Source organism: Rana temporaria, chromosome 12 (assembly GCF_905171775.1).
Source record: "Rana temporaria chromosome 12, aRanTem1.1, whole genome shotgun sequence".
Classification (NCBI taxonomy): Eukaryota; Metazoa; Chordata; class Amphibia; order Anura; family Ranidae; genus Rana; species Rana temporaria.
In genome coordinates, this window is record NC_053500.1 from 795,025 (window position 1) to 820,262 (window position 25,238).

At 47.9% G+C, this 25,238-nt stretch overlaps 1 protein-coding gene across 3 annotated transcripts in view; it reads right to left on the bottom strand.

Annotated features, from left to right (window-relative positions):
• Positions 1-7,819: 7,819 nt before the first annotated feature.
• RHOT1 (ras homolog family member T1) overlaps positions 7,820-25,238 on the bottom strand; it is a 62,292-nt gene continuing 44,873 nt past the window's right edge. For 2 of the 3 annotated variants that reach the window (XM_040331376.1, XM_040331377.1), the window contains one exon: positions 7,820-9,061. In XM_040331376.1, coding sequence (XP_040187310.1) covers positions 8,944-9,061 — 118 coding nt within the window. In that variant the 3' untranslated portion in view covers positions 7,820-8,943. Of the gene's footprint in view, positions 9,062-12,327; positions 12,472-25,238 lie in introns of all 3 variants that reach the window. The other variant, XM_040331375.1, reaches the window with a different exon arrangement.

Consider the following 25,238-nt stretch of genomic DNA (forward strand, 5'->3'; position numbering starts at 1 on the left):
ATGGGTCAGGCGTGGGGGATCAGCCCCTCGGAATGGGTCAGGTAGGGGGGGGGTCTGTCCCGCGGAATGGGTCAGGTGGGGGGGATCGGTCCCTCGGAATGGGTCAGGTGGGGGGTGATCCGCCCCTCGGAATGGGTCAGGTGTGGGGGATCGGTCCCTCGGAATGGGTCAGGTGTGGGTGATCGTCCCTCGGAATGGGTCAGGTGTGGGTGATCGTCCCTCGGAATGGGTAAGGTGGGGGGAGATCGGGTCCCTCGGAATGGGTCAGGTGTGGGGGATCGGCCCCTCGGAATGGGTCATGTGTGGGTGATCGTCCCCTCGGAATGGGTCAGGTGTGGGGGGATCGGCCCCTCGGAATGGGTCAGGTGTGGGGGATCGGCCCTCGGAATGGGTCAGGTGTGGGGGGGTCGGTCCCTCGGAATGGGTCAGGTGTGGGGGATCGGCCCCTCGGAATGGGTCAGGCGTGGGGGATCGGCCCCTCGGAATGGGTCAGGCGTGGGGGATCGGCCCCTCGGAATGGGTCAGGCGTGGGGGATCGGCCCCTCGGAATGGGTCAGGCGTGGGGGATCGGCCCCTCGGAATGGGTCAGGTGTGGGGGATCGCCCCTCGGAATGGGTCAGGTGTGGGGGATCGTCCCTCGGAATGAGTCAGGTGTGGGGGATCGGGTCCCTCGGAATGGGTCAGGTGTGGGGATTGGCCCCTCGGAATGGGTCAGGTGTGGGGGATCGGCCCCTCGGAATGGGTCAGGTGTGGGGGATCGGCCCCTCGGAATGGGTCAGGTGTGGGGGATCGGCCCCTCGGAATGGGTCAGGTGTGGGGGATCGGCCCCTCGGAATGGGTCAGGTGTGGGGGATCGGCCCCTCGGAATGGGTCAGGTGTGGGGGATCGGCCCCTCGGAATGGGTCAGGTGTGGGGGATCGGTCCCTCGGAATGGGTCAGGTGTGGGGGATCGGCCCCTCGGAATGGGTCAGGTGTGGGGGGGTCGGTCCCTCGGAATGGGTCAGGTGTGGGGGATCGGCCCCTCGGAATGGGTCAGGTGTGGGGGGGGATCGGTCCCTCGGAATGGGTCAGGTGTGGGGGGGGGGGGGGGGATCTGTCCCTCGGAATGGGTCAGGTGTGGGGGATCGGCCCCTCGGAATGGGTCAGGTGTGGGGGGGGGATCGGTCCCTCGGAATGGGTCAGGTGTGGGGGATCGGCCCCTCGGAATGGGTCAGGTGTGGGGGATCGGCCCCTCGGAATGGGTCAAGTGTGGGGGATCGGCCCCTCGGAATGGGTCAGGTGTGGGGGATCTGTCCCTCGGAATGGGTCAGGTGTGGGGGGATCGGTCCCTCGGAATGGGTCAGGTGTGGGGGATCGGCCCCTCGGAATGGGTCAGGTGTGGGGGGGAGATCGGGTCCCTCGGAATGGGTCAGGTGTGGGGGATCGGCCCCTCGGAATGGGTCAGGTGTGGGGGATCGGCCCCTCGGAATGGGGGATAAAGGTCAGGGGTGTGAATTCCATTTCTCTCACATTCATTAACAGAAATATTTGGGAGAAGATAAAGTTCCCGATGATGACGGATCGGTGCCCAGGAGAGTCATGTGACGCCGGCATACACACAGTCCCATGGACGGGGCTACAGATGTCCAGAGGTAATAAGAGGTTAATAGTGGGCGGGGCTGGAGCCTTGTGTCGATCTACAATCTTCTCACCGACGTCCTCTGACAAATCTTTGGTCTTCCCCATGATGGTGAGATTGGAATCGGATTGATCGATTCTCTGGACAGGTCTCAAGCTGGGATTAGGAGCGTTACCTATATAGAATACACCCGGGAGCCAGAAATCTCACCGATTGGTCGGGTGATCAAATACTTATTAAAATGCAAATCAATTTATAACTTTTATGAAATGCGTCTCTCACTGGTATAATAAACCGACCAATAAAATTATAGAGTCCGATCGTTTCTTTGTCAGTGGGGGGGAAACGTACAAAATCAGCAGGGGGTCTAATACTTTTTCCCCCTCCCCCTCACTGTAGAACAATGACATGATTGGAAATAGACATAAAGCAGGAAATGTTCTCGATTCGAATGAAGAGTTAATGAGGAGTGAGATAAGAGCTTCGTTCCTCTGTAGTCCTCTGCGGTGGAATGTGATTGGTTGCTGTACGTGGCAGATCGGCATTCTACTGCTGGGGTCAGAGAACTTCCCGGCACTGTGCCGGTTTACGGGGGGACGGCTATGGGGGTATGTTGTGTCTAAGCGCAATGTCACAGTCCATGCTCCACATACCGGGCAGGCTATGCAGGAAAGACCTGTTCCTCACACCGAGGCCTATGCTGGAGACGGCCACCAATCACATCCTGCGTACCGGAACACAAACACCCACACACTACAGAATGAAGGAAACACAATGGTCATTATCCGGGGACTACAGCCCAGACCAAGGTCTGATATCAGAGGAGAGAATCATGGCAGACACACAGAGGAAGGACATTACTCCAATCCCCTCCAGTATGACGACTCACCAGATCTACAGCCCAGACCAAGGTCTGATATCTGAGGAGAGAAGCATGGCAGACACACAGAGGAAGGACATTACTCCAATCCCCTCCAGTATGACGACTCACCAGATCTACAGCCCAGACCAAGGTCTGATATCAGAGGAGAGAAGCATGGCAGACACACAGAGGAAGGACATTACTCCAATCCCCTCCAGTATGACAACTCACCAGATCTACAAACACAATGGTCATTATCCGGGGACTACAGCCCAGACCAAGGTCTGATATCAGAGGAGAGAATCATGGCAGACACACAGAGGAAGGACATTACTCCAATCCCCTCCAGTATGACGACTCACCAGATCTACAGCCCAGACCAAGGTCTGATATCTGAGGAGAGAATCATGGCAGACACACAGAGGAAGGACATTACTCCAATCCCCTCCAGTATGACGACTCACCAGATCTACAGCCCAGACCAAGGTCTGATATCTGAGGAGAGAATCATGGCAGACACACAGATCTACTTTGCTTTGCATCCTTCCTAGGAAATTGTTTCCAGACAGTAAAACTAGGAGCCTTCACCTCTGAAACTCGCGCAATTTCTTGCAGCGTCCCTCAAGGATCACGCCTGTCACCGGTGCTTTTCAACATCTACCTCCGCCCACTCCTCAAAACCATCAGTAAACGGGACCTGTGCTACCAATCATATGCTGACGACACTTAACTCTTCTTTTGCATCATCGGGAAAAAAAGACCAATATAACGGTCTAGAAAAATGCCTGACATTGATCGATGATTGGATGACGGAGAGCTCCCTCAAACTCAATGGATCCAAGACAGAACTTCTTCTCCCCTTAAACTGAAAGACAAAAGCTGAGACTTCATGGACTCCTCCCACCATCCTCGGACAGATGGTCACCTCGAGCACCAAACTCAAAAGTCTCTGAGTCGTCTTTGACTCCGAGATGTCGATGGACGCACAAATAGGATCAGTAGTCAGCGGTTCTCACCATCTCCTCCGGCTGCTGTGTAGACTCCTCCCCTTCATCCCAGAAAAAGATACGGCAGTAGTAGTTGGAACAATCCTCAATTCCCGACTCGACTACGCAAACTCCCTCTACACAGGACTACCGAAATACCAGATTTCTCGTCTACAAGTCGTCCAGAACACGGGGAACAAAAAAAAACTGGGAATCCATCACCCCGTCCCTGAGGACTCTTCATTGGCTAACCGTAAAGGATCGGATCACATTCAAGACCCTCCCCCTCACCCACAAATGTACACAAGGAAAGTCTCCTCAATACTTGTGTGAGAAAATAAAACCCTACGTCACCAATCGCGTGCTCTGATCAACCAACCAAAACCTTCTCCACAACCCCAAGTCCCGCAACAAATCAAAGGGAGAACGAAGATTTGCAGTCCAAGAACCACGGCTCTGGAACGCTCTACCAACAAACATCCGCATGGAAGAAAACCATCGGCCTTCCGGAAAAAACTTAAAACTCATCTCTTCTGAAGGATCAGGACGACACTGGATGGAAATAGGCGTCTTTAGGCGATTCAGTTCGCATTTGTAGCGCTATACTAGTTATTCACTCACTCACAGTGGGAGGTCATTACTCCAATTCCCTCATGTATGACGACTCACCAGATCTACAAACACAATGGTCATTATCCAGGACTACAGACCAGTCCAAGGTCTGAAATCAGAGGAGAGAATCATGGCAGACACACACAGAGGAAGGACATTTCTCCAATGCCCTCCAGTATGACGACTCACCAGATCTACAGCCCAGACCAAGATCTAATATCTGAGGAGAGAATCATGGCAGACACACACAGAGGAAGGACATTTCTCCAATGCCCTCCAGTATGACGACTCACCAGATCTACAGCCCAGACCAAGATCTAATATCTGAGGAGAGAATCAAGGCAGACACACACAGAGGAAGGACATTTCTCCAATGCCCTCCAGTATGACGACTCACCAGATCTACAGCCCAGTCCAAGGTCTGATATCTGAGGAGAGAATCAAGGCAGACACACACAGAGGAAGGACATTTCTCCAATGCCCTCCAGTATGACGATTTACCAGATCTACAGCCCAGACCAAGGTCTGATATTTGAGGAGAGAATCATGGCAGACACACACAGAGGAAGGACATTTCTCCAATGCCCTCCAGTATGACGACTCACCAGATCTACAGCCCAGACCAAGATCTAATATCTGAGGAGAGAATCAAGGCAGACACACACAGAGGAAGGACATTTCTCCAATGCCCTCCAGTATGACGACTCACCAGATCTACAGCCCAGTCCAAGGTCTGATATCTGAGGAGAGAATCAAGGCAGACACACACAGAGGAAGGACATTTCTCCAATGCCCTCCAGTATGACGATTTACCAGATCTACAGCCCAGACCAAGGTCTGATATTTGAGGAGAGAATCATGGCAGACACACACAGAGGAAGGACATTTCGCCAATGCCCTCCAGTATGACGACTCACCAGATCTACAGCCCAGTCCAAGGTCTGATATCTGAGGAGAGAATCATGGCAGACACACAGTGGTAGGACATTTCTCCAATGCCCTCCAGTATGACAACTCACCAGATCTACAGCCCAGTCCAAGGTCTGATATCTGAGGAGAGAATCATGGCAGACACACAGTGGTAGGACATTTCTCCAATCCCCTCCAGTATGACGACTCACCAGATCTACAAACTAGAAAATAAACATGAGGAAGGACATCCAATTGCTGAACACAACTGAGAAACATTCCGCGTAGTTAGTACAGCAACACAAGACATTTATAGGTAGATTCAGTAAGAGTTAGGCCGGCTTATCAGTAGATATCAGTAGATAAGCCGACCTAACTCAGAATCTACGCCGACTTATGTTTAAGTGTATTCTCAAACAGAGATACGCTTAAACATATCTAAGATACGACGGCTTGCGCCATCCTATCTTAGATTGCAATATTTCGGATGGCCGCTAGGTGGCGTAGAATATGTAAATTAGTAGATACGCCGATTCACGAACGTACGCCCGGCCGACGGAGTACTTTTACACCGTTTACTTTCGAGATAGGCCGCCTAAAGTTAGAGCTTGGCCCTACATGGAATAGTAATGTTAAGTATGGCCGCCGTTCCCACGTCGAAATTCGAAATTTTTACGTCGTTTGCGTAAGACGTCCGTGAATCGGGATTTACGTAGTTTACGTCCACGTCAAAATCAATAGGCCCGTGCGGCGTACTTAGCCGCAATGCACACTGGGAAATGTAGGCGCCGGGCGCATGTGCAGTTAAAAAAAAACGTAAAAAAACTTAAGGTCAAGCACTATTAACATAAAACACGCCCCCTTACACACATTTGAATTAGGCGCCCTTATGCCCACCGCTTAAGGCTACGCCGCCGTAACTTAGAAGGCAAGTACATTGTGAATCATGTACTTGCCTCGCTAACTTACGGCGGCGTAGCTTAAATTCCTTAAGCTACGCCGCCGCAAAGTTGCGACAATGTTACTGAATCTACCTATATAAGTGCAACTAAGGGAAAAACGTTGTTAGTGTTGGATGGAGTGGAGATGGATTAGAACCCCTATCAGGTTTTTATTGCAGTCTGCGTCCCCATTAGGGAGATTCACCCTCTCTCCATTTGTCCTGTTTGCCGTCATCATCGCAAGTGAAAGAAAATCCCAAATTTGGGGTTGACATCAGAAATCCAATAGAGAGGAGATCTTCCGAAGGGGACTCTAGTTCTGGTGACAGACAGGGATTTCCCCTCACTTCCTGTTTTGGCTATTTGGAAATCTCCCCAATGGGACACCTGACAGGGGTTATAACCCTCCTTTACTCGATCCAAAACAACAACAAAATTGCCTTTAATTACACTTTAAAGCGGTATTAACCACTTATGGACCAGACGCCGTCGTTATACGTCGGTACTTTGACGTGGAATACCGTTGTCATGGCAGCAGATACCTTAAACGGCGGGCGGCTGGCTTTCAGGTAGAAAAGGTGGTCTCAGCGGCGGATTTGCCACACGATCCCCTTTATCGGCAGCGGGAGAGGTGCCCCGCCCCCTGCAGTCTCCGTCGGTGGATGATCGGGTCCTCTCCCCTGTGAGGGAAGATGCCCCCACTCGGCTCCATACCATTGGATGACGTCTCTTCCACCCAACGCTCCTAAAAAGGGGACGTTTTATTATTATTTTTTATTGCATTTAAGTGTAAATGTGAGATGTGACGTCTTTTTCACCCCCAGATATGACATTAAAGAGGTCCTGTCATGCTTTTTTTTCCATTACAAGGTTCAGCTTTTATTTTTTTTAAATACTTACTGGCTCTGTAATGGTTTTTCACAGTGCAGCCCCGATCCTCCTCTTCTCGGGTCCCTGGCTGGCGCTCCTGGCTCCTCCCCCTTGACCAGTGCCCCCAATAGCAAGCTGCTTGCTATGGGGGCACTGGTGAGTGCTTGCTCTTGAGCCCTGCTCTATGTGTTTATAAGACACAAAGCTGTGGATCAGACCCGCCACCTGCTTTCTCATTGGCTCACTGGCTGTAATTGACAGGAGTAGGAGCCAATGGCTCCCGCTGCTGTCTCAGCCAATAAGGCAAAGCAATCCCAAGACAGCTGAGGCTCTCGTGCACATCGCTGGATTGAAAGGGAACTCAGGTGAGTATTTAGGGGGGCGGTGGGGGAAGCAGCAAACATTTACAGAACGGTCATTTGAGGTGAGTACTGAAACATCTCCCACCACCGCTGTTCACACTCCACTTCACCGACTCAGAAGACACGCCCCACTTCACCGACTCACAGAACACGCCCCACTTCACCGACTCAGAAGACACGCCCCACTTCACAGACTCAGAGAACACGCCCCACTTCACAGACTCAGAGAACACGCCCCACTTCACAGACTCAGAAAACACGCCCCACTTCACAGACTCAGAGAACACGCCCCACTTCACAGACTCAGAGAACACGCCCCACTTCACAGACTCAGAGAACACGCCCCACTTCACAGACTCAGAGAACACGCCCCACTCCACCGTCTCAGAAAACACGCCCCACTCCACCGACTCAAACAACACGCCCCACTTCACCGACTCAAACAACACGCCCCACTTCACAGACTCAAACAACACGCCCCACTTCACAGACTCAGAAAACACGCCCCACTTCACCGTCTCAGAGAACACGCCCCACTTCACAGACTCAGAAAACACGCCCCACTTCACGGACTCAGAGAACACGCCCCACTTCCCGGACATATGACGGGACACAGGGCATTTTCCAGCACTTAAATAACAGACGCGGCACAGTCCGGCTACACGGGGTCTCTTTTTTTTAATGAAATCCACACAAAGATTGGTGATAAAAAAAAAATCTAGGATTAATATTGTGTAATTGTTGTGGTGACACGTGTTGCCCCGGCGGGGGGGGCGTGAGGCGGTTTCACCTCTAGTTCTGGCGGATTGCTGTGACGTCACAGAATAAAAAAGGAAATAAAATACGATGTGCCCCGAAAAGAAGTGTGTAAATAACCATGGGAAATGAACGTGGAGGAGTTTTATTCTGAAACTAAAAATGTGTCTCGTTGTAAAACAAAATGAAATTAAAATAAATAAGAACCCCACAACATACATAATCAGTCAGATAATACATGGCAGTATCCGAGGTCATTGTGGCCTTTCAAAAAATACTCCATTTCTTAACGTTTGGCTAAGGGAAAGATCTAGCGGACTACATGCACTCTTAAAAAAATAGCGGGGATATTTTTTTTCTCTTGACATTCAGATGGACGCAACTTTACTCCACTGCAGTTGTTGGAGAAAGGTTACTTGGGGGGGGGGGGGGGTTCCCAGCTCCGAGGTGTAAGTCGGTTTCATTCGCACAACAAGGTAATGGGGGCTCGTCCGGGATTCAAGGCGAGCAGGAAGGCAGCTGGGACGATATATACATTATATACAGGTTGATGGTTCTGCTGCACAAATACCGCGTGACCACGCAGCAAGGAAGAAAACGGGAGAGAAACCTTCTCATGGTAGGTCATTTTCAGGTAAGCCCACTCATTGGATTTCTCTCTCTTTGGCACTTGCCAGCGTCCCATGAGAAAACGCCAAATGAAGTCAACAGATTTCAGTCTGCATTTGATGATCCGGTCGATAATCCTTTGCGTTATAACACAGGTGGTGGGGGCCACTCCAGATGGCCACGTACCGTTCCCTCTTCTCAACCACAGAAATACTAACACCGACATCAGAGGTGTCCCCATCCACATCAGGGTGGTATTTTAATACTGCTGAACCACATGTAGTGATCATTATGAAGAATAATAATATAAATAGCTTAGCGGGGGGGGTTATATGGCGTATAATGTACACGGAAAGAGGGCGGGGCTTGTTTGGACGACAGGAAAAAGCAAAGAAGGAGAAAGGCAGTCTGTGTTGGATTATCGCTGCTTTAGCAAAGCTCTGTACATGGCAAATCCCAGGACGGCAAACACTGTGGCACCAAAACTTGCTCGTAACCAAAACGTGGAACCTTTAAGTTCGGCCTGCGACATGTGCCTGTGACAGGGAGAGAAAACACAAAACAAAGGCGTCGTTACTCTGTGAACAGGGAAAAAAAAGGAGAACAACAACATTGGTAACAATGCCTAAAGCTCCGGGACAGAGATAGTCATCATCCCACATTACCGGTGAGGTTTGTAATCCCCCCGCCAACAGGAGCAAGGGACAAACTCACAATGACCCGATTCCTGACTGTGCGACAGAACCAACCTCACACAATCCCCCCATACATTGTAGAAGGTACGTCATTCTGGTGGGAGGACGTTTATAGAAAATGTATGGAGTACTGTGACAGACCAGCCGGGACAGAGATAGTCATCATCCCACATTACCGGGGAGGTTTGTAATCCCCCCCCCCCCCGCCAACAGGAGCAAGGGACAAACTCACTATGACCCGATTCCTGACTGTGTGACAGAACCAACCTCACACAATCCCCCCATACATTATAGAAGGTGCGTCATTCTGGTGGGAGGACGTTTATAGAAAATGTATGGAGTACTGCGACAGACCAGCCGGGACGGAGGCTTCTGGAGAGGACTGAATGCCGGCCTCTTGCCTTCTGATTATGGGCTCTGGATTGTAAGGGAACAATACTCCATGTGAGGTGTATGCCTGGGGCCCTTGGAGTAATGTTACTTTGGATTCAGGTCCATGTCCCCCCAAAACACACAGACTCTGGGGACCCTGTATACATCATATTATAAATAGTGACCGATTCATAATGTCGGGGCTCATAGAAGATGCTGATGTCATCAACTCCACCCACTCGTCTGTCGGCTAGAATGTGATTATTGTAAATAAGTCTATTGTGGGATCTGAGAGTCTCTCACCCATTGGTCTTTGTGATAATGAACTCTGCTATTGTGAGAAGGTTTTCTGTGTTTCTATTTATGATAAAGGTTGTCTTCTGAGCTACAAGACGGCAAGTCTGTCCTAAAGGTCATGTCTCTGAGTCACCTATGATTGGATAATTGGCTCATGTTAATTGGGTTTCTGTGATGTTTGTGATAGATCACTGTGACCTTTACCCTTTTTCTTGACAGGCACAATTGGTGATGCCCATTCACTTCTATCCACTTTCGTTATGATCTTTTCAGCCAATAGGTGGTCCAGCTCTGCTTCCACTTTCTTCCGCAAGGCAAAAGGTACTGATCTAGTTACAGTTTGTATTAGTTGTAATTAGATCTTCTGCTATTGTGAGAAGGGTTTTCTGTGTTTCTATTTATGATAATGTTGTCTTCTGAGCTACAAGACGACAAGTCTGGCCTAAAGGTCATGTCTCTGAGTCACCTATGATTGGATAATTGGCTCATGTTAATTGGGTTTCTAGTTACAGTTTGTATTAGTTGTAATTAGATCTTCTGCTATTGTGAGAAGGGTTTTCTGTGTTTCTATTTATGATAATGTTGTCTTCTGAGCTACAAGACGACAAGTCTGGCCTAAAGGTCATGTCTCTGAGTCACCTATGATTGGATAATTGGCTCATGTTAATTGGGTTTCTAGTTACAGTTTGTATTAGTTGTAATTAGATCTTCTGCTATTGTGAGAAGGGTTTTCTGTGTTTCTATTTATGAAAATGTTGTCTTCTGAGCTACAAGACGGCAAGTCTGTCCTAAAGGTCATGTCTCTGAGTCACCTAGGATTGGATAATTGGCTCATGTTAATTGGGTTTCTAGTTACAGTTTGTTACATTAGTTGTAATTAGATCTTCTGCTATTGTGAGAAGGGTTTTCTGTGTTTCTAGTTATGATAAATGTTGTCTTCTGAGCTAAAAGATGGCAAGTCTGTCCTAAAGGTCATGTCTCTGAGTCACCTAGGCTGTCTAAACGATTGGTAATTAGCTCATGTTAATTAGGTTTCGGGTTACAGTTTGTATTGTCCTCCTTGTGTATATATTTGTGTGAGATCTCAAATAAAAAAGGCAATTCCTGATGTACTCCAAGACTGGTGTTGTCTGGTGACTGGGGGGGCTAAAGAGTCTTGGATGGGGCTGGTTCCGGACAAAGGAAGCATTGACGGCGGACAAAGTTTTGTCAATAATTACATTTTTAGACTTTTAGTCCCTGAAGAACAGAACATCTGTAGGGGATAAGAGCAGAAAGTAATTACTGGTAAAGAAATAGAAGATGGGGAGGAGAAGGAGGTTCCATCATCAGACTCTCCCCCCCCGGTCGTGTTTTGTGAGTTTGTCCCAATGTTCTGTATTGGGAGTTCCTTACGCTAAAGAAGGGGGACGGGACTCATCCTACCCACAGCTGTCCTCTGTACACATTACCCCGGCTGTGACACACACACACCATGCCTCCTAGCTGGGAAATACTGAGCGACCATCTACAAGGACAGGAACACCAATGTGGTGTATGTCGGCAGGCCAGGGACAATAATATGGACAACATAGGGGAGATGCACAACATTCTCCACCAGTCTCGTCTCAGACAGGAACATGGCAATCTAGTGTCATTCCATGCAAGAGCTGACTGTGAGAGTTACTGAGTGTAAGACACAACAAACCAGCACAACTCTATCCATAGCAAATACGTCTGGCCATGCTTCTATATTGAGGGTTAGATAGAAAGAGATGGAGGAGGAAATCTGGGACGCCTCTTCACTCTTCTTCTGACTAAGGGTGAGCTCAGGCGTGTTCGCAAACCGCACGTGCAGAGCCCGCGAGACATTCCCCCGATGTGCGGCTGCAGAGATCAGGAAATGTCTCACTGCCTGTGATTAGCGGTGTGCAGTCCCGACTTCCTGGCGAGCTCCACACGTGCGGTTTGTGAACACGCCTGAGCTCACCCTTCGTTCTGAACAGGTCACATTCTGATAATAGGGAGTCCAAAGTAAACACTTTTGTGTTTTAGTACAACCTTAGTGAGGACGGGGAGGCCATCACGCTTGGTGTAAATGGTGTCGACGTCTCATCAGTGTCTGACGACTTTGGACACAAGAGGGCCAATGACTGGGGTGGATCTCCGGGGAAAGGCCATCCACCCAGACTGGTTCATAGTGGAAATCGGCCTAAATACTCCGATTGTTCCAAGGAATCAGGACAGAGGTGGAAGGACTGGTGACCACCGTAAGCAGATCTATCACTCCTCCAGACATAGTAGCACAGTTGCCCGATACCAGCAATATTTGGAGATTGGGGAGCCAATCCTCAGGAAATCAGAGCATGCGTGGTTTAGTATGGGTTTCAGCAGAAGCCGTATTTCTAGGTTTAGTACACAGCAGAATACACCCCTTAGAGGGCACACGTGGCAGGTACCTGGCAGGGTCTAGCGCTGGGTCAGCAGAGGTGTCCATGAAGATGGAATATTCCATGTGGGAGACGGGGTGGACTTGGTGTCCCAGGCTGCTGTCTGCGTCTGCAATCAGAGACTCCCCCAACACATCTAGCCAGACTCTCAACCTTGTACACACGGGGAGGGCGAAACAGGATCAGGGACAGCTCAGAAGCACCCCCAGCGTGACAATACATCTTGCGTTCAACATGCTGGATTGTGGCCTGCCAGGGGCATCATTTTCCTGAATGTTACCCATACCCAGCATTGCCTGGGCTGGGAATTTGTGGCGTTACTCTTTAGACTTTGAGATAAACCAAGTCCCCCCCATTAAAAGGTCAGCAGTGAGCCCACACATGGAAGTCTAAGGATCTGTGGAAGGGCACAGCAGTATCTACCATCATCTACCCCATATACAGAGACTGGTACTGGACATACCACTCTACATTCTCCACTGGGCACAACTGATACCTGAAGAGCCTGTGCACACAGCCAGACAGATAATAAATAATGAAGGCACTTTGCCTTACAGCCCTTATCAGCCAAGTGGTTGAAGTTGGGCCTACACCAGGAGTCACAGTCTATTAATCCCCAGCAGGCTGCCCCAGCACGTTGAAGGCACCCAGAAGTTATTGCCATGACAGGTTTGGAGACTCTGGGACACACTGTGCCCCCACCCAATACCACTTATAACGCAGACCCAGAGAAACCAAACCTCACAACACAGCCAACCCTATAGAAGAGCTACCAATCTGTGCTTCACAACGTCAGCAAACCTCCAAATTACACTTCAAAAACAGGGAGGGGCAGGTGTGCGGTCAGTAGGGTCAATTAATTCTTGCATGCACAGCTAAATTATTTTACAATTACAGAACAGCCACAGTCCTAACACGAGGATATAGACCCAACCAAAGGATAAAGACCCAACACACGAGGATAGAGACCCAACACACGAGGATAGCGACCCAACACACGAGGATAGCGACCCAACACACGAGGATAGAGACCCAACACACGAGGATAGAGACACAACACACGAGGATAGAGACACAACACACGAGGATAGAGACACAACACACGAGGATAGAGACACAACACACGAGGATAGAGACACAACACACGAGGATAGAGACCCAACACACGAGGATAGAGAGGATAGAGACCCAACACACGAGGATAGAGACCCAACACACGAGGATAGCGACCCAACACACGAGGATAGCGACCCAACACACGAGGATAGCGACCCAACACACGAGGATAGCGACCCAACACACGAGGATAGAGACCCAACACACGAGGATAGAGACCCAACACACGAGGATAGAGACCCAACACACGAGGATAGAGACCCAGCACACGAGGATAGAGACCCAACACACGAGGATAGAGACCCAACACACGAGGATAGAGACCCAACACACGAGGATAGAGACCCAACACAAGAGGATAGAGACCCAACACACGAGGATAAAGAACCAACACACGAGGCTAGAGACCCAACACACGAGGCTAGAGACCCAACACACGAGGCTAGAGACCCAACACACGAGGCTAGAGACCCAACACACAAGGCTAGAGACCCAACACACGAGGATAGCGACCCAACACACGAGGATAGCGACCCAACACACGTGGATTGCGACCCAACACACGAGGATAGCGACCCAACACACGAGGATAGAGACCCAACACACACAAGGCTAAAGAACCAACACACGAGGCTAAAGAACCAACACACGAGGATATAGACCCAACACACGAGGATAGAGACCCAACACACGAGGATAGAGACCCAACACACGAGGATAGAGACCCAACACACGAGGATAGAGACCCAACACACGAGGATAGAGACCCAACACACGAGGATAGAGACCCAACACACGAGGCTAAAGAACCAACACACGAGGCTAGAGACCCAACACACGAGGCTAGAGACCCAACACACGAGGATAGAGACCCAACACACGAGGATAGCGACCCAACACACGAGGATAGCGACCCAACACACGAGGATAGCGACCCAACACACACGAGGCTAAAGAACCAACACACGAGGCTAAAGAACCAACACACGAGGATAGAGACCCAACACACGAGGATAGAGACCCAACACACGAGGATAGAGACCCAACACACGAGGATAGAGACCCAACACACGAGGATAGAGACCCAACACACGAGGATAGAGACCCAACACACGAGGCTAAAGAACCAACACACAAGGCTAAAGAACCAACACACGAGGATAGAGAACCAACACACGAGGCTAGAGACCCAACACACGAGGCTAGAGACCCAACACACGAGGCTAGAGACCCAACACACGAGGCTAGAGACCCAACACACGAGGCTAGAGACCCAACACACGAGGCTAGAGACCCAACACACGAGGCTAGAGACCCAACACACGAGGCTAGAGACCCAACACACGAGGCTAGAGACCCAACACACGAGGCTACAGACCCAACACACGAGGCTACAGACCCAACACACGAGGCTACAGACCCAACACACGAGGCTAGAGACCCAACACACGAGGCTAGAGACCCAACACACAAGGCTAGAGACCCAACACACGAGGCTAGAGACCCAACACACGAGGCTACAGACCAAACACGAAGCTAAAGACCAAACACAAAGCTAAAGACCAAACACACAGCTAAAGTCCTACCACACAGCTAAAGTCCTAACACCGGGGTAATACTCAGCAGTGACCTGAAGGGACATGACAGTATCTATTCACATATCAATCATAAAATATAATAAATAAAAGGAGATTTCTGTAGGGAATTGAGGGATGGTGGAAACCCTGAGCCCTGCAGAATATAGGCACAGATCTAAGGGGTGACACTGTGTACAGTATTGTGATACTGGTGACCTCTGGGGATCCCAGAAAACAATAAACTCAATAGGACATGATCAGGAAGGGGGCAGTGCCTCCACCTCCTGGAGCACGGTGAATAATACAGAATGACTGGCCCCCAGGGGCCCCCTGTGTCAGCTAGTACAGTGATTATTATGCAGTACGGCGTGAGGGGGTCACACAAACACCAGGCTGACCCTGTGCCTCCAATCCTGATCAGACCATAGGAGGTCATCTGTCAGGACAGAGATGGGGACTGTCATCCCTGACTTGTTTTAAAAGGTGCAGGTTCCAGGGCTGTCATCCCCATCCTTCCTTAAATAATTGCTAATCACACAGGACACACATACACAAGCCTGCTAGAGGCAGCAAGTAGGATGACCTGGAATATGCACCTTCAATACAAGTCACAACCAGCGGCTCCCTGACAGGGACAGAGGGTAACCAATTACTAGGGTTGTCCCGATACCGATACCAGTATCGGGACCGATACCGAGTATTTGCGGGAGTACTCGTACTCCCGCAAATACCCCCGATACTGAAATAGAATACTTGTTCCTCCCCCCGCCGCCGTTAATCAGCGTGCGGGGAACATTACAGCTTTCGTTTGAATAGCTGTATCCCCGCCGTGTATAGACACTCCCCCTTGCGCGGGATTGGACGGATGATCTGTCCAATCCCGCGCATGGGGGAGTGTCTATACGCGGCGGGGATACAGCTATTCAAACGAAAGCTGTAATGTTCCCCGCACGCTGATTAACGGCGGCACCATCATGGTATGTAGGACATGGCTGCATTATGTGGGGGACATGGCTGCATTATGTGGGGAGACATGGCTGGAATATGTGGGGGACATGGCTGCATTATGTGGGGGACATGGCTGCATTATGTGGGGGACATGGCTGCATTATGTGGGGGACATGGCTGCATTATGTGGGGGACATGGCTGCATTATGTGGGGGACATGGCTGCATTATGTGGGGGACATGGCTGCATTATGTGGGGGACATGGCTGCAATATGTGGGGGACATGGCTGGAATATGTGGGGGACATGGCTGGAATATGTGGGGGACATGGCTGGAATATGTGGGGGACATGGCTGCATTATGTGGGGGACATGGCTGCATTATGTGGGGGACATGGCTGCATTATGTGGGGGACATGGCTGCATTATGTGGGGGACATGGCTGCATTATGTGGGGGACATGGCTGCATTATGTGGGGGACATGGCTGCAATATGTGGGGGACATGGCTGGAATATGTGGGGGACATGGCTGGAATATGTGGGGGACATGGCTGGAATATGTGGGGGACATGGCTGCATTATGTGGGGGACATGGCTGCATTATGTGGGGGACATGGCTGCATTATGTGGGGGACATGGCTGCAATATGTGGGGGACATGGCTGCAATATGTGGGGGACATGGCTGCATTATGTGGGGGACATGGCTGGAATATGTGGGGGACATGGCCGGAATATGTGGGGGACATGGCTGCATTATGTGGGGGACATGGCTGCATTATGTGGGGGACATGGCTGCATTATGTGGGGGACATGGCTGCATTATGTGGGGGACATGGCTGCATTATGTGGGGGACATGGCTGCATTATGTGGGGGACATGGCTGCATTATGTGGGGGACATGGCTGCAATATGTGGGGGACATGGCTGCAATATGTGGGGGACATGGCTGCATATGGGGGGGACATGGCTGCATATGGGGGGGACATGGCTGCAATATGTGGGGGACATGGCTGCATATGGGGGGGACATGGCTGCAATATGTGGGGGACATGGCTGCAATATGTGGGGGACATGGCTGCAATATGTGGGGGACATGGCTGCAATATGTGGGGGACATGGCTGCATATGTGGGGGGACATGGCTGCATTATGTGGGGGACATGGCTGGAATATGTGGGGGACATGGCTGGAATATGTGGGGGACATGGCTGGAATATGTGGGGGACATGGCTGGAATATGTGGGGGACATGGCTGGAATATGTGGGGGACATGGCTGCATTATGTGGGGGACATGGCTGCATTATGTGGGGGACATGGCTGGAATATGTGGGGGACATGGCTGCATTATGTGGGGGACATGGCTGCATTATGTGGGGGACATGGCTGCATTATGTGGGGGACATGGCTGGAATATGTGGGGGACATGGCTGGAATGTGTGGGGGACATGGCTGGAATATGTGGGGGACATGGCTGCAATATGTGGGGGACATGGCTGCAATATGTGGGGGACATGGCTGCAATATGTGGGGGACATGGCTGCATTTGGGGACACATTTAAAAAAAAGTATCGGTACTCGGTCCTAAAAAAGTGGTATCGGGACAACCCTACCAATTACAAAGCAGGAGCAGCTGTGACATCAGCATTGATCAGGCAGACAAGGACTGGGAAAGGGGAAAGGGCCGGTTAGTTGAAGGTTAGAGGGGAGACGTGGTGCAGCAGTAGGACAGTGACGGTTGCCCAGACAAACTGAAGGGAACACCTGCCGGGAGAGAAGAGAGACACAGGAACTGAACACAGGTGGTAAAGCAGAGGATTGTGGGCAAGGGGATGTGAGCAGTATAGGGAGTGGGGGTGGGGATTGGGGTCGTCTATGTGTGCAATACTAAAGGGAACCAACATGGGTGGAGGGAACCCGCTCACTTCATGCCTCTTTCTGGGTCTGATGGGACATCATAACAGGAATGGAGGGGGGAATCCAGGGAATCGGCGGTGCTAACCCATGCACACTCCCATCCAACACAAAAACTGTTTAGGCTGGAGCTGGTCTGCAAGAACAGTGGAACCTCAGATTACGAGAATAATCCGTTCCAGGAGAACGCTCGTAATCCAAAGCACTCGCATATCAAAGCGAGATTCCACATCTAAGTAAATTGAGACGAAAATAATTTGTTCCGCATTGACTTCAATGGCATGCAATACCGCATGTGGCCAGAGGTGGGGGGGCGCCGGAGAGCCTCGGAAACAGCTGGAAAGGCCTGAGGACAGTTCGGCTGACCTCAGCAAACCTTGGAAAGACTCCGCTCCTGAGGCTTTTCGAGGTCAGCTGAGCTGTCCTCGGGCATTTCCGAACAACGATGCTCGGCTCCGATGCCCCCCCCCACCTCAGGCCAAACGTGGTACTGCACACGGCTTTGGCCTGAACATTCACAAACCAAATTAGAATATTTGCGAATCGCGTTACTCGCAATCCGAGGTTCCACTGTATAAACTTTCTGAACAGATGTCTACACCCCGCCCCCCCCCCCACTTGCTGCTCCTGTGTTTTATTTACCCTCCTGCTGCTGCAATCACAGGCGGACCACAGAGCAGAGCGGTGTGAGGGCGACCTCCTCGGGTCTGGTGGTTGGAGTATCCCAGACAAGCAGGAGGACTTCATTAGGGGTGGAGCTCTTCTAAACAGCAGGACAACCTCAATAACGGGATCTTACCATAAAATCCAATGAATCCAATAACGGTCGGGTTATACTGTCGCCTACATGAGGATTTGGACACTAGCAAACCAACAATACAATGGTCAGCTTGGGACAATCCCTACTCCCAGCATGCTTCAGTTTGGTGGAAAAGCATGACCAAGACACAGAGTAGAGGGGCCCGTGTCCCCCAATGAACTACAAGAATCCCTGAGGAACAAAGACATTCAGAGCCTGCTGGGGATAGGACTTTCATAGCAGATCAAAGGGGATCCATCCTCCCAGGACACTAGTAATAAAACAGAAGGCATGCTGGGAGTGGGAGGGGTTATAGCAGCCTAGTCCCTGTTTTTTCCCAGTGTCCTCCTGTAGGTGACATAATAACCCAACAGTCAATGAATTCCTGGGACTTTCAATGAACAGGAAACACACAAGTTCTATAGGATTCTATTCACCAGACACATGAGATTTACATTTCCATACATTACACGATAGAGAACCGCCCCCTTCTATAGGATCCCTGCCAGGAAGACAGCTGTGTGCCGGGAAATTCCTTCCCCCGAGCCCTTCATGTATACATTGATGATCATCAGACAAGTCGTGTACAGAGAGCAACTTTATATCCATATCATATACACCTGTACAGAGAGTATACAACCATCCATATCATATACACCTGTACAGACCCGTATACAACCATCCATATCATATACACCTGTACAGACCCGTATACAACCATCCATATCATATACACCTGTACAGAGAGTATACAACCATCCGTATCATATACACCTGTACAGAGAGTATACAACCATCCACATCATATACACCTGTACAGAGCGTATACAACCATCCGTATCATATACACCTGTACAGAGCGTATACAACCATCCATATCATATACACCTGTACAGAGAGTATACAACCATCCATATCATATACACCTGTACAGAGAGTATACAACCATCCATATCATATACACCTGTACAGAGAGTATACAACCATCCATATCATATACACCTGTACAGACCCGTATACAACCATCCATATCATATACACCTGTACAGAGAGTATACAACCATCCATATCATATACACCTGTACAGAGAGTATACAACCATCCATATCATATACACCTGTACAGAGAGTATACAACCATCCATATCATATACACCTGTACAGACCCGTATACAACCATCCATATCATATACACCTGTACAGAGTGTATACAACCATCCATATCATATACACCTGTACAGAGAGTATACAACCATCCGTATCATATACACCTGTACAGAGCGTATACAACCATCCATATCATATACACCTGTACAGAGCGTATACAACCATCCGTATCATATACACCTGTACAGAGAGTATACAAACCATCCATATCATATACACCTGTACAGAGCGTATACAACCATCCATATCATATACACCTGTACAGAGAGTATACAACCATCCATATCATATACACCTGTACAGAGTGTATACAACCATCCATATCATATACACCTGTACAGAGAGTATACAACCATCCGTATCATATACACCTGTACAGAGCGTATACAACCATCCATATCATATACACCTGTACAGAGAGTATACAACCATCCATATCATATACACCTGTACAGAGAGTATACAACCATCCATATCATATACACCTGTACAGAGAGTATACAAACCATCCATATCATATACACCTGTACAGAGCGTATACAACCATCCATATCATATACACCTGTAGAGAGAGTATACAACCATCCATATCATATACACCTGTACAGAGAGTATACAACCATCCATATCATATACACCTGTACAGACCCGTATACAACCATCCATATCATATACACCTGTACAGAGCGTATACAACCATCCATATCATATACACCTGTACAGAGAGTATACAACCATCCGTATCATATACACCTGTACAGAGAGTATACAACCATCCGTATCATATACACCTGTACAGAGCCGTATACAACCATCCATATCATATACACCTGTACAGACCCGTATACAACCATCCATATCATATACATCTGTACAGAGAGTATACAGCCATCCATATCATATACACCTGTACAGAGAGTATACAACCATCCATATCATATACACCTGTACAGAGAGTATACAACCATCCATATCATATACACCTGTACAGACCCGTATACAACCATCCATATCATATACACCTGTACAGACCCGTATACAACCATCCGTATCATATACACCTGTACAGAGAGTATACAACCATCCATATCATATACACCTGTACAGAGAGTATACAGCCATCCATATCATATACACCTGTACAGAGAGTATACAGCCATCCATATCATATACACCTGTACAGACCCGTATACAACCATCCGTATCATATACACCTGTACAGAGAGTATACAACCATCCACATCATATACACCTGTACAGACCCGTATACAACCATCCATATCATATACACCTGTACAGAGAGTATACAACCATCCATATCATATACACCTGTACAGAGCGTATACAACCATCCATATCATATACACCTGTACAGACCTGTATACAACCATCCATATCATATACACCTGTACAGACCCGTATACAACCATCCGTATCATATACACCTGTACAGACCCGTATACAACCATCCATATCATATACACCTGTACAGACCCGTATACAACCATCCGTATCATATACACCTGTACAGACCCGTATACAACCATCCGTATCATATACACCTGTACAGAGCGTATACAACCATCCATATCATATACACCTGTACAGAGAGTATACAACCATCCGTATCATATACACCTGTACAGAGAGTATACAACCATCCGTATCATATACACCTGTACAGAGCCGTATACAACCATCCATATCATATACACCTGTACAGACCCGTATACAACCATCCATATCATATACATCTGTACAGAGAGTATACAGCCATCCATATCATATACACCTGTACAGACCCGTATACAACCATCCGTATCATATACACCTGTACAGAGAGTATACAACCATCCATATCATATACACCTGTACAGAGAGTATACAGCCATCCATATCATATACACCTGTACAGAGAGTATCCAACCATCCATATCATATACACCTGTACAGAGAGTATACAACCATCCACATCATATACACCTGTACAGAGAGTATACAACCATCCATATCATATACACCTGTACAGAGCGTATACAACCATCCGTATCATATACACCTGTACAGACCCGTATACAACCATCCATATCATATACACCTGTACAGACCCGTATACAACCATCCATATCATATACACCTGTACAGACCCGTATACAACCATCCGTATCATATACACCTGTACAGAGAGTATACAACCATCCACATCATATACACCTGTACAGACCCGTATACAACCATCCATATCATATACACCTGTACAGAGAGTATACAACCATCCATATCATATACACCTGTACAGAGCGTATACAACCATCCATATCATATACACCTGTACAGACCTGTATACAACCATCCATATCATATACACCTGTACAGACCCGTATACAACCATCCATATATCATATACACCTGTACAGACCCGTATACAACCATCCATATCATATACACCTGTACAGACCAGTATACAACCATCCGTATCATATACACCTGTACAGACCCGTATACAACCATCCACATCATATACACCTGTACAGAGAGCAACTTTATATCCATATCATATACACCTGTACAGACCAGTATACAACCATCCATATATCATATACACCTGTACAGACCCGTATACAACCATCCATATCATATACACCTGTACAGACCCGTATACAACCATCCGTATCATATACACCTGTACAGAGAGTATACAACCATCCATATCATATACACCTGTACAGAGAGTATACAACCATCCACATCATATACACCTGTACAGACCCGTATACAACCATCCGTATCATATACACCTGTACAGACCCGTATACAACCATCCATATCATATACACCTGTACAGAGAGTATACAACCATCCGTATCATATACACCTGTACAGAGAGTATACAACCATCCGTATCATATACACCTGTACAGAGAGTATACAACCATCCATATCATATACACCTGTACAGAGAGTATACAACCATCCGTATCATATACACCGGTACAGAGAGTATACAACCATCCACATCATATACACCTGTACAGACCCGTATACAACCATCCGTATCATATACACCTGTACAGAGAGTATACAACCATCCATATATCATATACACCTGTACAGACCCGTATACAACCATCCACATCATATACACCTGTACAGACCCGTATACAACCATCCGTATCATATACACCTGTACAGAGAGTATACAACCATCTATATCATATACACCTGTACAGAGCGTATACAACCATCCATATCATATACACCTGTACAGAGCGTATACAACCATCCGTATATCATATACACCTGTACAGACCCGTATACAACCATCCGTATATCATATACACCTGTACAGAGAGTATACAACCATCCATATCATATACACCTGTACAGAGAGTATCCAACCATCCACATCATATACACCTGTACAGACCCGTATACAACCATCCATATCATATACACCTGTACAGAGAGCAACTTTATATCCATATCATATACACCTGTACAGAGAGTATACAACCATCCGTATCATATACACCTGTACAGAGAGTATACAACCATCCGTATCATATACACCTGTACAGAGAGTATACAACCATCCGTATCATATACACCTGTACAGAGAGTATACAACCATCCGTATCATATACACCTGTACAGAGAGTATACAACCATCCGTATCATATACACCTGTACAGAGAGTATACAACCATCCATATGATATACACCTGTACAGAGCATATACAACCATCCGTATCATATACACCTGTACAGAGCGTATACAACCATCCATATCATATACACCTGTACAGACCCGTATACAACCATCCATATCACATACACCTGTACAGACCCGTATACAACCATCCATATCATATACACCTGTACAGACCCGTATACAACCATCCATATCATATACACCTGTACAGAGAGTATACAACCATCCATATCATATACACCTGTACAGAGAGTATACAACCATCCATATCATATACACCTGTACAGAGAGTATCCAACCATCCGTATCATATACACCTGTACAGAGAGTATACAACCATCCGTATCATATACACCTGTACAGAGCGTATACAACCATCCATATCATATACACCTGTACAGAGCGTATACAACCATCCATATCATATACACCTGTACAGAGCGTATACAACCATCCATATCATATACACCTGTACAGACCCGTATACAGCCATCCGTATCATATACACCTGTACAGACCCGTATACAACCATCCGTATCATATACACCTGTACAGACCCGTATACAACCATCCATATCATATACACCTGTACAGACCCGTATACAACCATCCATATCATATACACCTGTACAGAGCGTATACAACCATCCATATCATATACACCTGTACAGAGAGTATACAACCATCCGTATCATATACACCTGTACAGAGCGTATACAACCATCCATATCATATACACCTGTACAGGGAGTATACAACCATCCATATATCATATACACCTGTACAGAGAGTATACAACCATCCGTATATCATATACACCTGTAAAGAGAGTATACAACCATCCGTATCATATACACCTGTACAGAGAGTATACAACCATCCGTATATCATATACACCTGTACAGAGAGTATACAACCATCCATATCATATACACCTGTACAGACCCGTATACAACCATCCATATCATATACACCTGTACAGACCCGTATACAACCATCCATATCATATACACCTGTACAGAGCGTATACAACCATCCGTATCATATACACCTGTACAGAGCGTATACAACCATCCATATCAAATACACCTGTACAGAGTGTATACAACCATCCGTATCATATACACCTGTACAGACCCATATCCAACCATCCGTATCATATACACCTGTACAGACCCGTATACAACCATCCGTATCATATACACCTGTACAGAGCGTATACAACCATCCGTATCATATACACCTGTACAGAGCGTATACAACCATCCGTATCATATACACCTGTACAGAGTGTATACAACCATCCATATCATATACACCTGTACAGAGCGTATACAACCATCCATATCATATACACCTGTACAGAGCGTATACAACCATCCGTATCATATACACCTGTACAGAGAGTATACAACCATCCATATCATATACACCTGTACAGACCCGTATACAACCATCCATATATCATATACACCTGTACAGAGAGTATACAACCATCCGTATCATATACACCTGTACAGAGAGTATACAACCATCCATATCATATACACCTGTACAGAGAGTATACAACCATCCATATCATATACACCTGTACAGACCCGTATACAACCATCCATATCATATACACCTGTACAGAGCGTATATAGACATGCATTCCTGTCCTCTCACCCCAGGCTGGACAATGACATAT